Source organism: Gopherus evgoodei, chromosome 8, assembly GCF_007399415.2.
Source record: "Gopherus evgoodei ecotype Sinaloan lineage chromosome 8, rGopEvg1_v1.p, whole genome shotgun sequence".
Lineage (NCBI taxonomy): Eukaryota > Metazoa > Chordata > Testudines > Testudinidae > Gopherus > Gopherus evgoodei.
This window is the reverse complement of record NC_044329.1, coordinates 24,948,145-24,962,673: the sequence shown is the minus strand read 5'-3', so window position 1 is coordinate 24,962,673 and position 14,529 is coordinate 24,948,145. Positions and strand designations below refer to the sequence as shown.

The following is a 14,529-nucleotide window of genomic DNA, read 5'->3' as shown; positions in this document are numbered from 1 at the left end:
CCTTGGGATTCCAGTTCCATGGAGTTGGGGAAGATACGCTTTGGATGGGGAGCTGAATTGGATTTCCCTAACTGTAAATACACTGGAGAAAGAGTAAATGAATATGATCAGAGGCCACATTAACTTGCTCTGCTTTCTGCTCCATATTAAGGACTCCCCTTACGGGGGGATCCAGGGCTAGCACAGTTAGAATAATCCTTCCAGGGGCAGGCAGTCACTATGTGGGGCAGAACAACATGCCAATGTCTTTTTCCTCCTGCAGATACCTTGAGATCCATATAGATACCAGGGAATCCATGGATTTATCTCCCTTTGCCCACAGATGAGCAAATCATGAAGACTTTGCTTCCCCTGCAAGAGGAATTCAGGAAAACCTCTGAGGTTTCAAACTCCATGCAATTTCTTTTCCTATACCTGGGTTTTTCTCATGTATGTAATAATGAGGACTTCAGCAAAGTTTTCGGGACTTGGTCTATATAACTATTAATGAGAATGTCCTATACAGAATCTGTTAAAATAAATTAAGAACATCAATTTACACCACCTAAGGATCTGGCCCAAAGTCTCCATTGGATCTGCATTTTTTGTTTGTTTTTTGTTTGTTTTTGTTTTATTTTACCAGAACATGAGGTCTGTATTAAAACCGCCTGCATTTGTTTTGTTTTGTTTCCCCCATCATTTATCTGGTTAGTTTATCCATATTCTGCCACAGTAATTATTAAAAAATTTAACTGTAACACTGTCCTATTCTATTTTGACTCTGTATCATACCCTTCACCATATTAGCAAACCTAAATCACTTGTTCATCTAGGACATTTTATTGCTTGTTGGATGAACATTGTGCAGACTTCACTATTTAAAAAAAATATAAAATCATATTTCAGAAACTATTCTGATATTGCTTGTGTCCCTTGAAAAACATTGTGCAGACACTTACAAACATGAGAATGTCATTTGTTTCCAAATACACAGAAACTGAGATGAACAGCAGTTTCTCATGCAACATAAAGTAAAAAGCAATAACTAAAAACCAAAAGAAAGTAAAACATTCACTTTCATTATTGAACATTTTTATCTTTATTATTATAATAGAATTACAGTCTGACATAAAATAAAGAGCTTTTGCTAAACTCTGTAAAGCAAATACATGCTTCTGCCATAAACAACCTCTACTAGATTTAAGTTTTATTGCCACATTACTGCACTGAGGTGCAATAAACATTCAATTTCAACTTTTTAAAATTATCCCAGGAGTAAACAGGAACTGTCCTCTATAAGAGTGTATCATTATTTTCAAGGAAGACTTACTATTATTACATGGTTTAGCAAAGCACTGTAAAAAAGCTACATAGAGAATACTTTATATCTGATAAACTGTGCAATCAAATTTATACAGTATAATACTATTCACATAGACTAACAAACTAAGAGGTGATATAATGCAGTCATTGCATAGCAAAAAGCAGACTAATTAAGTAATATTCACATCTAATGTGCAAAATGCAGACCAAAAGGTAGCTATGAATAGCTAGGAAGATAAAATACCCTAAATGAACACACTAGATTAACGCCAAAAATAACAAGATAAACAAGAACACAGAAGTTAAAGAGCCATATTTTATTTTTTCTATACATATATCTACACATGAACCAGAAGATGAAACATCCCCTTTAATAAACTCCAATCAGATTAGCTTATCAAGTTTAGACAGGACTAAATGTTAGACAATGAAGCATTTTTTAAAAAAAATCTTTTCTAAATAAAACAACAATTTTTTTTGTTTGTAGATTGCTAGGTAACCTCTTGATTTATTGAGAAGAGTTTATAAAACATTGCCAGAAACATAACTATGAAACTTGACTGTCTCATTAACTAATTTGCTGACTGTTCATGTGGCATTGTTTTTAAATTCACTCAATACTATGTTTTGTGGATTCTGAATTAACGCTTGCAAAAATCCATCAATCTCTCAATCTCTTTGAAAATTCCTTCTCTGAAATTGATATTTCTAAGAAGTTCTCAGCAGTAATGAAACTAACTAGAATTGTTTTAAAGGGAATACCATACCTGCAAAATGGACATCTTGTATTTAAAGCCCTTACATATTGTTCCTACAAATATATTGCTACAGTAAAAATGAAATGTAGTAAGTTTATTCAATAAAATCTATTTTCCTGTACATTCTTTTGTGTATGATTTTGTATTGAATGCTACATATATTACATCACTTATTGTAACAGTTATGTATCAGCAAATATAGCAGTAATATACAGATGATTTTTCTGTCTTAACAAGTATTTTACCAGTTTTACCTACTAAATATATTCCATTTGTTAGTATTTATGCATGACCTGAGCAGACCAGTCATTTATCTAATAGTATACATTGGATGGCATTGTCAAATTGCAAACGACTGTACACTTAACCACTTTACAAATGAAATTAACTCCAAGCTCTTTCTTTCCTTTTGTAGTCTTTCCAGTATCACTGACTTTTTTAATGCAGGCTCTAAATATGTTTCCTTTAGCATTTAACAACATATTAAGAGCTAAGATAGATGAACCCTACACAATATTTTAAGAACACAACTTTAAAAAAGTAAAAAAAGTACAATCTCATGCTGCATATTTACATATATTATTTAAATACTATATTTTGTCTTTCTGCTGTCCATAAATTTTAATCTAAAGCTTTTTAATGTACTGTTTTATAAAAGAATACATTCAACATATCTAGAGCTTGCAAAACCCTTTTTTTCTTTCTGAAACATATTGATAAATAAAAGCTACCTGTAAAAGCATCCAGGTACTGGTTTGATTACACATGGGGTAAAGGGCATTTGAATTCTGCACTTAATTGTGCAACTGATTTCTTGTCTAGTCTAGTGACAAATTAATGCTTAGAACAAGACTGCCTCAAGACAGCAGATTAAAGCATTCATTACCATTGAATTATATGTGCTGTACAGTGATAAACTGTTCCTAGAGTATTCGGACTTCCTTTTCTTTAAAGAACATTACATATTATAAGACCAGTGACTGGGGATTGGGGCACGGGGGATTGGGGAGGGAGGGGAGAGAAGAGCTGGAAATATAATGTATCTCATGGAATTTGACAAAATTGAAAGCCTTGCAGCCTTGAAAAATATATAACATAAACAGTGCTCTGTAAATGGTAAGTACACTACAGTATGTGCTACATGAACATCATACAGTATTTTCCCCCACAATTATTTTGCATAAAAATATTTCACATACATGTACAGTATCTTTGTTGGGACATTCAGTAATAAGCTATCTACAAATGGTTTTGAATTCATTTTCATTACTGAACTTTTCCTTCCCCTTCTTCAGAATCATGGTTCCCAGGTGTACACATCACATTGTTATGGCCCTAGTATACAGGGTTACTTGTTTTTAAATATAGATATATACTTTTTTTAAAAAATAAGGAAACCTTCATTTTCTTTAAGACAGAGGCAATGAAGCAAATGGGAATTACTATGTGTCAAACTGAAAGCAATCCCCAGTGCAAAAGACTGAACAAAAAACTACATGAGTTAACAGGGTTATTGATGTGGAGTTGGGGCTTTCAGCTGGGGTTCTCTGTTTAAATAAGTTGCCCAGTAGACTAAATTAAAGATTCCAAAAAGCAGTGGGAAAGCTATTCTTGATAGTCGATCAATTTTGCTGACACTGTTAAAAGTTTTCTTGGGTTCTGGTGGTTTTGTTTCTGGTTTAACTTCTTTGGGCTCTATTGTTGCACTTTTAGCAATGGTAGCCAGCCCAGGGTCTCTGGCAATATTAGGGGTGTAGCTTGTTGCTGTTGCTGTGTATGTGTTATTTTTCTTAATGAGGGGATCCTTCAATTTCTTTGGCTGGGGAAAGAAAAAATGAATTTTATTCTTGTCCACATTTTCAATACTTAATATTGTGACAATGTACCATAACACAATGTTATTGCTACATACTGAAATTATACTTCAAACTGGACTAAGCAGATGTGCATGTGTGATTTACGTAAAACATTGTACTCAAGAACAAGATACAATCTCTCAGTTTAATTACTTTTCCTAGAAATAAATCAATCAATTAATTCCCAAAAGCATTTAGAATAACAGATACATTTTAGGATATGCTATTTTCAATAGTAAGCAAAGCAGCGTATTGTAATATTGGCAATATTAATCAAACAGTAGCAAACTAAACATAGTTCATTGTCTTCTGAATCAAATGAGCTTTGTGACTAGAACAAATATATTCAGTTTGAGAGATACCAAGGATGCCACCATTATGAAATTTTTCCAAATTTGTCATTCAGATACCATGATAAATAATATATTATGAGTTCTAACACAAATTATCATACATATCATTTTCATCTTCCTCACGCTGAGAGAGAATGCTTATTTAAAAGGAACACAACAAACAGCTTATTGATCCCTATTTAGCAAAATACTTGGAATTTAGGCATGTGTATAAGGGCTTGGACATACTGGAGCCTTAATGATGCCTTTTGCAGGTTACCACTGGACTAGCTGAGTTGCAGTGGCTGGAGTTTCATTCAGAATGTGTGGGAGCTATGAAATTGTATATCCCCTATCTTTTTAAAAATATTCATATATTGCACTGAAATTTATGGAACATCCTAGAATGCTGATATTTTAAAAAGTGCTAATAACTCAATAGAAATGACTGAGTTATATTAAGCATGCTGGATGTGATCCTGGTCCTTGATCAGGCAATGTGCCACTCTGATCATTTAAATTTGTCTTAAAGCCTTTTAACTGGCTTGAACTCATCTGGCATATGGTAATCTCAGCTGGCATAAAGTTGTGGGCAGTCCTACTCCCCACCATAGCTTCTATATAGGAACAAGTCAGAGCATAGGTTGAATGGAAGGGAAAGGAAGCATGAGAGAAGTACTATTGTACTGTGTTTCAACTATCCCTGACTATATGGAAACAACTCCTATGGCTCAGAAGGGCTCTAAACTGTGTCTGAAACTGATAATGGGGCAGATGCCAAAAATCTGATCCTGTTGATGATTTCTGATAATGGTAGAACCCAAGTAGCCAAAAGCTGTCGACAACACCAAGAGATTTACCCTCCAGAAAAGGTAACTCTTTGGTACATGATCACAGTCTTCTTGAAACTAATTGTCAACCTGATCCTGTTTATGAAGCAGTAATATCACATCTAATCAGAGCCCAGGGTGATATTAGATTATGAACTTCTGTCCATCACGAGTTTGACTGATTTGACTGTGCCTTTTCCGTAGTATTTGTGACAGCTAATTCAGTACATGGTGTACAGAGGATATCTTTGGTATGTTAATATGAAAGAATATAGGGGGATCCTTAACTTCTAGGGAATACAAGAGCTATACAATCTTTAATATTTTAAAACAATTCTTGAATATTGTTTTTTATGGGATTTTTAATGTTTAATTTAGTCCCAAATCAAATGGAATGTATGATTTAGAGTTATCATTTCATAAATCTTGACCCCTTAGGATACCAGTATCATTGCCATATGAAAAAGTCTATTTGCTACACAGAACAGAGAAGATTTCAAAATTTCAGTGCAACTGGATCTCCACTAAAGTGTATTTTTAAATTACTCTTAAATTACTATAATGAACTTGCGAGTATAATTAATAAGGAAAGCTGAGCAAATATTTTGCAAAGAGAAATGCAGTCATTATTTGACTTAATTTAGAAATATTCTTCAGCGAATAATTACGCAAATCATTTGCATACAGTTCTTTGTAAATGTTTACTTGTGTTAGTTATTACTTACAAAAGTAACATGGCTTTATTTCTATTCTCTGATTGTATAACTTACACAACTAACCAAAATAGCATGAACTATTAATATTGCCTTCAACTACACATTTCAATTTTTTTTGTGCATTTTCAAGAACTGAAGCTTAATATTAGTTTTTCCCAAAAACTCACTCTACTGAAGTTTCAGTACTAAACAAACAGCAAATATGACCACAACCACTCAAGTCAAATTATTTTACAAATTTGAATGAATGTTCATGGATTCTCACCCTCCCTTCCTCCCTCCCCCAATATTCATTCAGCTCTACTAATAATGCTGCAAAGATTTTGGTTTTGCAACACTATCTTCAGTTCTCACTTGTGAACATTTTGCACAATTCATTCTAAATCCTTTAGTTAATGTTTAAATTTCATATAAAATAGCTATATTTCTTCTGGTGCTCATTGTCTCGTCCCAAGACTTGAAGTAAGTGTCTCTTCAGTGCAGAGGAGAGGACTTAAGGAAATTTTGTAGTAAGAGCCATTTAAAAACAGATTTCTTAAATAACATATGTAATGACATGTTACATATTTTCCAGTAGATGCCTTGGTGGTAAGCACTGGAAATGTATCAGAAATATGTTTGAATAAACAAAAGGGATAATAGTCAATGTGTATGAAAGCATGAATTGGATTAAAATAGGATCAGTGTTATGTACAAGATGAATTGGGAAATTTCTATTATGTGTATGTAAATTAAAGAGATTTTATTGTTCTCAAAAAACTTTTTCAATATTTGATAACAAATTTATGGAAGCTACTGCATGGTCCTAAGGAATGTAAGAACTGCCATATCAAAACAGAAAAGTGGTCCACTATCCTATCTCTGAGAGGAAAGAGTACCAAGTGCTTCAGAGGGAGCTGCAAAAAAACTCCCAAACCCACAGTGGACAATTATGGATAAAACTGTCTTCAAGAACCTTTCCATTAGTGCCTGGCTTCTGCTCTGAAGTATAAGTGTTTATATATGTCTTTCAAATACTAACTAATATAATTCTGAATGTTCACATTGGGCCCCATCCCAAATCCATCTAAATTAGTGGGAGCCTTTCCACTGATTTCAATAGCCTTTGAATCAGGCCCAACATACATGTATCTGCTTAATACTTGTTTTGAATTCAGTATCACTTTGTGGCAATGAATTACCCAGGTTAATTACTCATGATATTTTAAAAAGTATTAGTATTTCCTAATACCACTATTAAATCTGTTGTCTTACAATTTCATTTAATATTCCTTTGTATCATGAGAAAAGATCATGTGTAGAATAGGCAAGAACCAGGCATGAAATATATTGGAAACCATCAATCCAAACTGGATCATGGTGTAACATGTAAGAGATCTAATTAGGTGCCTGATGAATCCACATATGGCTGACAAGTCCAATTCAAGCGTGACATAGCTTGTTACAAATTCTAGAGATTCATGTGCTGTCTGAGTTAGAATCCATGATTACAGCATGCTTCTTTCTTCTTTCTCACTTTGCTTCCATCCTCTGGATCAAAACCACATCATGTTGAGCTGCACCTACTCAGATACTCCCTCCAAATTGGAAGGGATCCTGCACACTCCTCCCAGCTTTCCACATTGATATTGAACGACTTCATATACGTTTACACACATCGTAGTACTTCCATAAAGGGCAATCCTGCTTTCTGTCCCAAATCTCAATGTTGAAAATATTCTTGGAGATATGGTCTCCTACCATTCACCTGCCATGAATGAGCCATTGCAACCTCCTCTTCTTGGCAGGGGTTTCTAAGTGTGTCAGTCCTGTGCACTCCAGCATCTCTGTGTTTGGTAATGTGTTTCCCCACTTTATTTTCAGGATCTTATGCAGACATCTCATGTGGAAGCTATTAAGTCTCCTGATATACCTGGCATATGTAGTCCAGGTTTCTGAACCATAAAGCAGGGATGACAGCACACAAATTTTATAGATTTGCATCTTCAATCTTAGTTGATAGTTTGCTGTGATTCCATGTACAGTTCTGTAAGCCTGAAATACTTAGCTGCTTTTCCAATTCTATTAATTCAGTCTGAAGGTCAAAATTTATGATGATGGTAGAACTCAAGTAGCAAAAAGCTGTCGACAACACCAAGAGATTTACCCTCCAGAAAGGGTAACTCTTTGGTACATGATCACAGTCTTCTTGAAACTAATTGTCAACCTGAAGCTCTTGCATGATTCATGAAATTTACCGAAGAGATTTTGCAGGGAAGATTCACTATGGGCAACCAAGGTCGCATTATCTGCAAACAGGAATTCATAGATTCATAGATTCATAGACTTTAGAACCTTGGTTTTCACTCCAAATCTTGCAATGTTGATAAATGCCATCATTGCTGTCCTTAAATGGATGAAGAAGCAGTAATGAAAAGTAGATGTTAAAGAGCATGGGAGCCAAGATACACCCCTATTTCATGCTGTTGTTAATGTCAGAGCATTTTATTCTTTGTTTTCATACACAGCAGTTGCCTGCATACCTTGATGTATGGAATGAACTTTCAAAAATATGGGGGGACAATCTATTTTCTTTAGAACCATAAAAAGGCCCTATCAGACTGATGAAGGCTATGTAGAGTGGCATTCATTTTTCTCTACACTTCTCTTCCAGTTGCTTAACCAAAAATATCAGATCAATGGTGGAGTGTTCTGAGTGAAAACCACATCAGCTTTCAGGATAGATTCTTTCACCTAGAGATTGCAGCCTAGGGAGCACAATACAAGTGACAACTTTTCTGACAACGTTTAATAGGAAGATACTTCTATAGTTGTCACTATCACTTCTATCGCCCTTGTTTTTGTATAATTGTACATTGCATGAAATGGATTATTTACTAAACACGGTCCATGCATACCTTGCATTATCTACACATATTTTTCCCCACTTTTGTTAATATGGGGTACTTGGAGTGAAGAATCCTGAAGAAATAATAATGAAAGGTTTCACTTTGTTCTCGTTGTTATTTATTGGTTCATAAAGCCACATGAATGGATTCCGATTTCCACAGAAAAGGATGGGATGTATTTGCTAATAGGTAACTTTCACTCTTGTGGACTCTGGTCTGAGATTCCTTCTGTAGTTCAGCTATTGCTGATGGCAGACAATCTGACCTTTAAGTCTGAGATGCACCCCCTGCAAGACCTCACCTGCTGGGTCCCACAATGCTCAGTCTTCTCCATCGTATTATTGAACTTACATACTAAGCATCTACAGTATTCAAGTGCCTGCAGAAAATACCCATGCTGTGTATCTTTTATAGAAAACTTATACATACTACGCCATATCCTCAGCTGGTATAACTCAGATGGACTCAAAATTGGGGATGTAATAGAGGAGACAAATGCTTCAAAGAACTTTTCTCTTCTATTACATCCCCATTACTGAGGGCATCTACCTCCAGTTCAAGTCTGTCTGCAACCTTGGGTTGCTGTTAGACTCCCCACAGCTACGGGAAGCCCAAAGAGTCATGGCAGCAAAAATGTCTGCTTCAGCCATAACTGGCAGAGATTGCACCCCATACTTTCAGAAAGAGATGAGGTGATCCACAGAATCATGACTTCTAGGCTTGCTCGGTGCAACTTATATTAAGAAATGAAGAAACACCCTGAATGAGCTTCAAATGCTACAAAACCCAGTAGTCTATCTACTTAGCAACCATAGTACCCAACTCTTTGCACTGGCTCCCCATTGAATATAGTGTATAGTTAAAGTTCTCCATGTTATTAGACCTAGATACTTCAGACATCACCTCCCTTATTCTTCAAAAACATGCTCTGCCATGAAAGCTGCATTCTAATGAAGCAATTAAATAATCATTAAATAAGGGAAGGCTTTTCCATGTGTCAGACAGAGCTTTCAAAGGGGCTGGACTTTGCTGAGGGAAAACTAAGTTTAAAAAAGCATTTTGCATTAATTTCTGAAGTCCATGGTCATTTTTATTTCTTGTGGAGTAAGTTTCATAATCTATTTCTTCCTGCACACAAATTTGCAAATTGGTCCTGTTTCATAGCCTTTGGAAATCAAGGAAAGGAAATCAAGGAAATCCACTGCCTTCAGTGAGCTTTGCATCAGGCTCACAGACACTGCACACATCAACTGAGTCTCTCACTCAAACACACAACATATAAACTAGTCAATCTATTCCTACTACCGGCTGGAAAGGAAAGGAAAAATAAAGAGAGACTGTTAAATAACTGGAAGGTGCTACAGTGGTGAGAGCCATATAAAGACATGAAGGGAGGGGGTGGGAGTGTTGAGTTATGAGCTTTCCCTTCGTGCCATAGCTTTAGCCTCAGCCAACTTGTATCTTTCAGATTTAAGACATGGGACAGGGATTATGTCTTCCTCTCTTTGCCACACAATGCTGCACAGCCTGGTGGTGCTCTAAAAATGAAAATGTAACCACTCTCCATACTAATAATTTGCATACAACAAGGGATATCAACACACAGTGTGACTAGCAGATCCTGAAGAGAAAACGTCCAATATCCATGTAAAGAGCCTTTTTCAGTAGATTATCTAAGTCCCACTGGAAAACATACAGACTGAATCCAGCATAAAAGCCATGAATAGATATTAATGTACATATCATAAATCTATTAGTAAAGGTGTTACCTTTTCAGGAACAACACTTTTGCCATCCCAGGCGTAACCTCTCTTTGTGAAGTAGTTCACTGTTGCAAATTCGATGAGTGCTGAAAACACAAATGCATAGCAAACTGCTATAAACCAATCCATAGCTGTGGCATAGGCCACCTTTGGAAGGGAATTTCTTGCACTGATGCTCAAGGTGGTCATTGTGAGAACAGTTGTCACTCCTGTAAAGCAAAAACGTCAGCGTCACTTAAGATCAGTTACTGTATTTTGTCTTTTACTTGTCAATGTGGATTCACAAATAAAATAGGAAAAATAGTTTCACAGGCTTCTGTTATTAGAAATATATTTCCCAACCAAAAAATATCAAATTTCAGGTTCTGCTGTGGAAATAATAATCTTTGAAGTACCCTTCTGGATTGTGCTTATCTTGATCTTTTCACATATGAAAGTCACCACCCTGCACTTTAAGCGGGAGGGCTGGCCCGGAGAAAGGGCCATGATTTATGGCTTTGGGGAGGAGGGGAGACGTAAAACTGCTGGAAAAGCAGTCAGAATGGTGGATCACTCACAATCTAGGAATGAGGGGTTTAAAAAAGGTCAGCCTGGGCCTGAATTGGCTGGAATTGGAGGATCCTGGCAGTGGATCTGATGGAGGAACATGAATGGAAAGGTGGGGCGGGGGGAAGGGAGGCTGAAAAAAGCACTCTTTCTCTCTCTCAAACACACACACACACAGAGTGAATTGTGGGGGTTTTCACCTGCACTGCACATTTTATCCACCAGGTTAGTCCCAGACATCTGATAATAAGGTTGAGGCCTGATTAAACCCATATCTAATGTCTCCCGTCATTCTTTCAGCATAGCCAGACAAGGAGGTTTGTGCTTTAGGAGATATTGCTGCTCCAAAAGAAACAGCCCTGAGTGGATGACCAAGGAGTATTGTTGGCATTGACCACAATAAAGTAGTTGTCAGTTATTCAGTGTTGGACCACTTAGAAATCAAGCAGACAACAGTGGATAGGAAAATAATGTGAGTTTAGTGAAAGAGGGATAAATGTGTTTATCAGGGTTGCTGATATCACATTCCTTTTGCTGAACCATCTGTAATATTAAATATCTAACAAACTACATGATATATCTGTTTTTCATCTAGGCAAGAGTTTGGACACTATATCTCAGAATATATACACTATATACAAAAAGTAATTGGTCCATGTAGTCATGCATCCTGTCTGTGATGGTAGCCAGTGCAGCAATGCCTCCGATGAAGACAAAATGAAACATAATCTGTTTAACTTTGAGGGTCAAGAAGGAATTTAGCTGGGTGCATTATGTCCCACAGCATGAGATTAGATTTACTATTTTCTTAGATTGTAAATAAATTCAGTGATTGAATAAAATCGCAGAATTATTATTTTTAAAGCAGACTTAATGACCATCCCTCCAACATGAATGAAACAGGAAGAAGAAAGTCACCACAGCCCTATTGTTGTCCAACATAATAGACCAACATAATTTCCTCTTCCAGCAAAAGAATTAGAGGAAGAGTTAATTTCTGACCCAGTTCCTGTTCTCACCTAGCATTTTAGTAAACATGTGGATGGTTGCAACTCTTTTTCCATCTTGTCAATTCTTTCATTACATATCATAATTGCAGATAAAACAACTCAAAATTATGCAAAGTTCAGCAAGGCATACACACGCATGTTGGATACTTTCCACCTTATTTGTGTAAGATTGCTACAGTGCTATAAGATGTTTCCCATAAAAACAAAGGATTTTAATTATTCTTATTGCTGATTAACCTGTTCAGGGCTGAATGAACTAGCAAACATATTTGGAAAATATGCCTGTTCAATGTAGCCCAAAATAGACTGAGCTGCATGTTATGATATTGCATTTATTTGAACTGATATTTTGTACATGTTTCTCTGCCATTAAACAGTGATGCTCTGGCAACAATAAAGAGGTTAAGTAAGACCCACGGCAATGTAATTTGCATTTCTAGTAGCAGAGCTTCATACCTGCTGGAAGAACAATTTTTCTTTAACTATCCATGGAGTTTTTACTGACAGTAGGAGGATTACATTGCTATCACATTGCCTACAGATTTTTGCAAGTGCGAGCTAGACATTTACCTCAAATCACATGTTCTCAAGTTACTCTGACAACTGCAGACAATTTCATGTATTAAATCACTGTTACAGTTTATAACCACTATACTGAGTATTAATGAAAATATGCAGAGATCTAAAAGGGCCTGATAATAAAAAATATCAATGACAATATCCTGAATTATGGGTACTTAATGATGATGTGGTTTTGTTCCTTAGGGGAATGTATAAGGTCTTTATCCACTTATAACTAATGACTTTTTGTTGCTCTTGTACAGTAAATCCTGCTATGCTATAGTTTGTGTTTTTATTTATAGTGCTAAAAGAGGGCTATAAATCGATATATGCTGTGCTTGTCTGTCTGGAGGCATGTATGAATATACCCAGGTGAAGTATTCAGAGACAACTTTTTTCTTCAGTGAAGTTAGGAGATTAAAAAAAATAGTAACAGAATTCTAGACTTGGTTCAAACATATGTAAAAAACACACAAGTAGTCAGCAAAATAATTATATTCTGAACGGAAAACTTTTAAAATGTTTACATTCTTGAAGGGCTGTCGTAAGACTTTAAAAACAGCAGCCTGAATAACACAGGGTATTGTAAGTTATTTGCTTGATACATGGGGTAATTTGGTACCCCATTTATGGCCAACCATAACTACAGCATCATGAACTAACAATCTGGTATTGCCAACAGTAAAAAAAAGAAAGCAAAACGGAAGAAATGAAGTTCCATTTCTTTTTTTAAATACATACATAACGATCTTTGAATGTAACTCTTTTTAAGAGGCCCAACCTACTCTGTGACAAAATTTTCAAGATTAGACTTTTGATACCAATTTCAATAGTGAGTGTATAGGATTTGAACCTGTTGCACTTCACAGCAGTTTGTGGGTCCCCTTTTATATAAATTAGATTCAATTAGATGCTCCTATACTCCTATAATTTGTTTAGGGACTTCTCTACATTCATATCTACTTACCAACATGGAGCTTACACCCCATGTGAGCACTTGTCTCTCTGAATCTAACGATGTCTAAGCTGGTGTGATTCACCTGAAGAGACATTGTGAAAGTGGGCTGAAGCAGGAAAAGCAACTCGCAGGGGGATATTTTGAGAGGTAGATGAAAATAGGTATAATCCAGCAGGAATTGCAGGTGCTTCTCAGGATCAGACCCTTAGACTGACCTCTGAATTTGGTTATAGATCTTCAGCTTTCCTTTGCCAACATTAAAAGGCAGAGTTCCTCCTGCGACTAACCTATACCTGTCCTTTGGAGCCCCTTCTTTGTCATGCTCTTGCACTGTGCTGAGGGTGAGCTGTTGGGGCAGAAACAAGGTCTGCTGTATTTATGCCCTTTCACTCCTGCCAGAGGCATTGTCAACTGGCCAGTTATAGCTTGAGCAGCACAAAAGGAACTGGAGCATATTGGAGAACTCTCACCCTGTTTTCTTTAATCAAATGCTTGTTGTTAGATCTAGCTATCTATTTGTTTGCAATATTGAAGACCTGAAGAAGAGCTCTGTGGAGCTCAAATGCTTGTTTCTTGCATGAACAAAAGTTGGTCCAATAAAAGATATTACCTCACCCATCTTGTCTGTCTGTCTATCTTGATTTTGGATATGAAATAGGTTAAACAAAAGCTCTAGAGAATATTATAGCAGTTTCTTTCTAATTAAAAAAATGTGTATTAGAATGTAATAGCAAAAACCCCAGGGAGTCAAAAGCAGGTGTGAACTATATTATCTTAGAGTCCCTTGCATTCATCCCTGCCTGAATCCTACTCAGAGAGACGACAATAGGAATTTTGTCACTGATTTCCATAGCAGCATTGGACCACAACAGTATTTGACGAGCTTGCAGATGAGATCAACCCACAGAGTTATTAAAGCTAGGAGTTTCAACTGGGGCAAAAAACGTCTGGTGAACATCTCCTTTTGATTAACCTCCCTTTGAAAATACAAGCTGAAAGCTGTGTTAGC

The 14,529-nt window shown here is 36.1% G+C and overlaps 1 protein-coding gene across 1 annotated transcript in view; it reads right to left on the bottom strand.

Annotated features, from left to right (window-relative positions):
- Positions 1–1,086: 1,086 nt before the first annotated feature.
- GABRA1 (gamma-aminobutyric acid type A receptor alpha1 subunit) overlaps positions 1,087–14,529 on the bottom strand; it is a 52,574-nt gene continuing 39,131 nt past the window's right edge. The window contains exons 9-10 of the mRNA XM_030573366.1: positions 10,452–10,654; positions 1,087–3,879 (exon numbers count right to left, since the gene is read on the bottom strand). Coding sequence (XP_030429226.1) covers positions 3,571–3,879; positions 10,452–10,654 — 512 coding nt within the window. The 3' untranslated portion in view covers positions 1,087–3,570. The remainder of the gene's footprint in view (positions 3,880–10,451; positions 10,655–14,529) is intronic.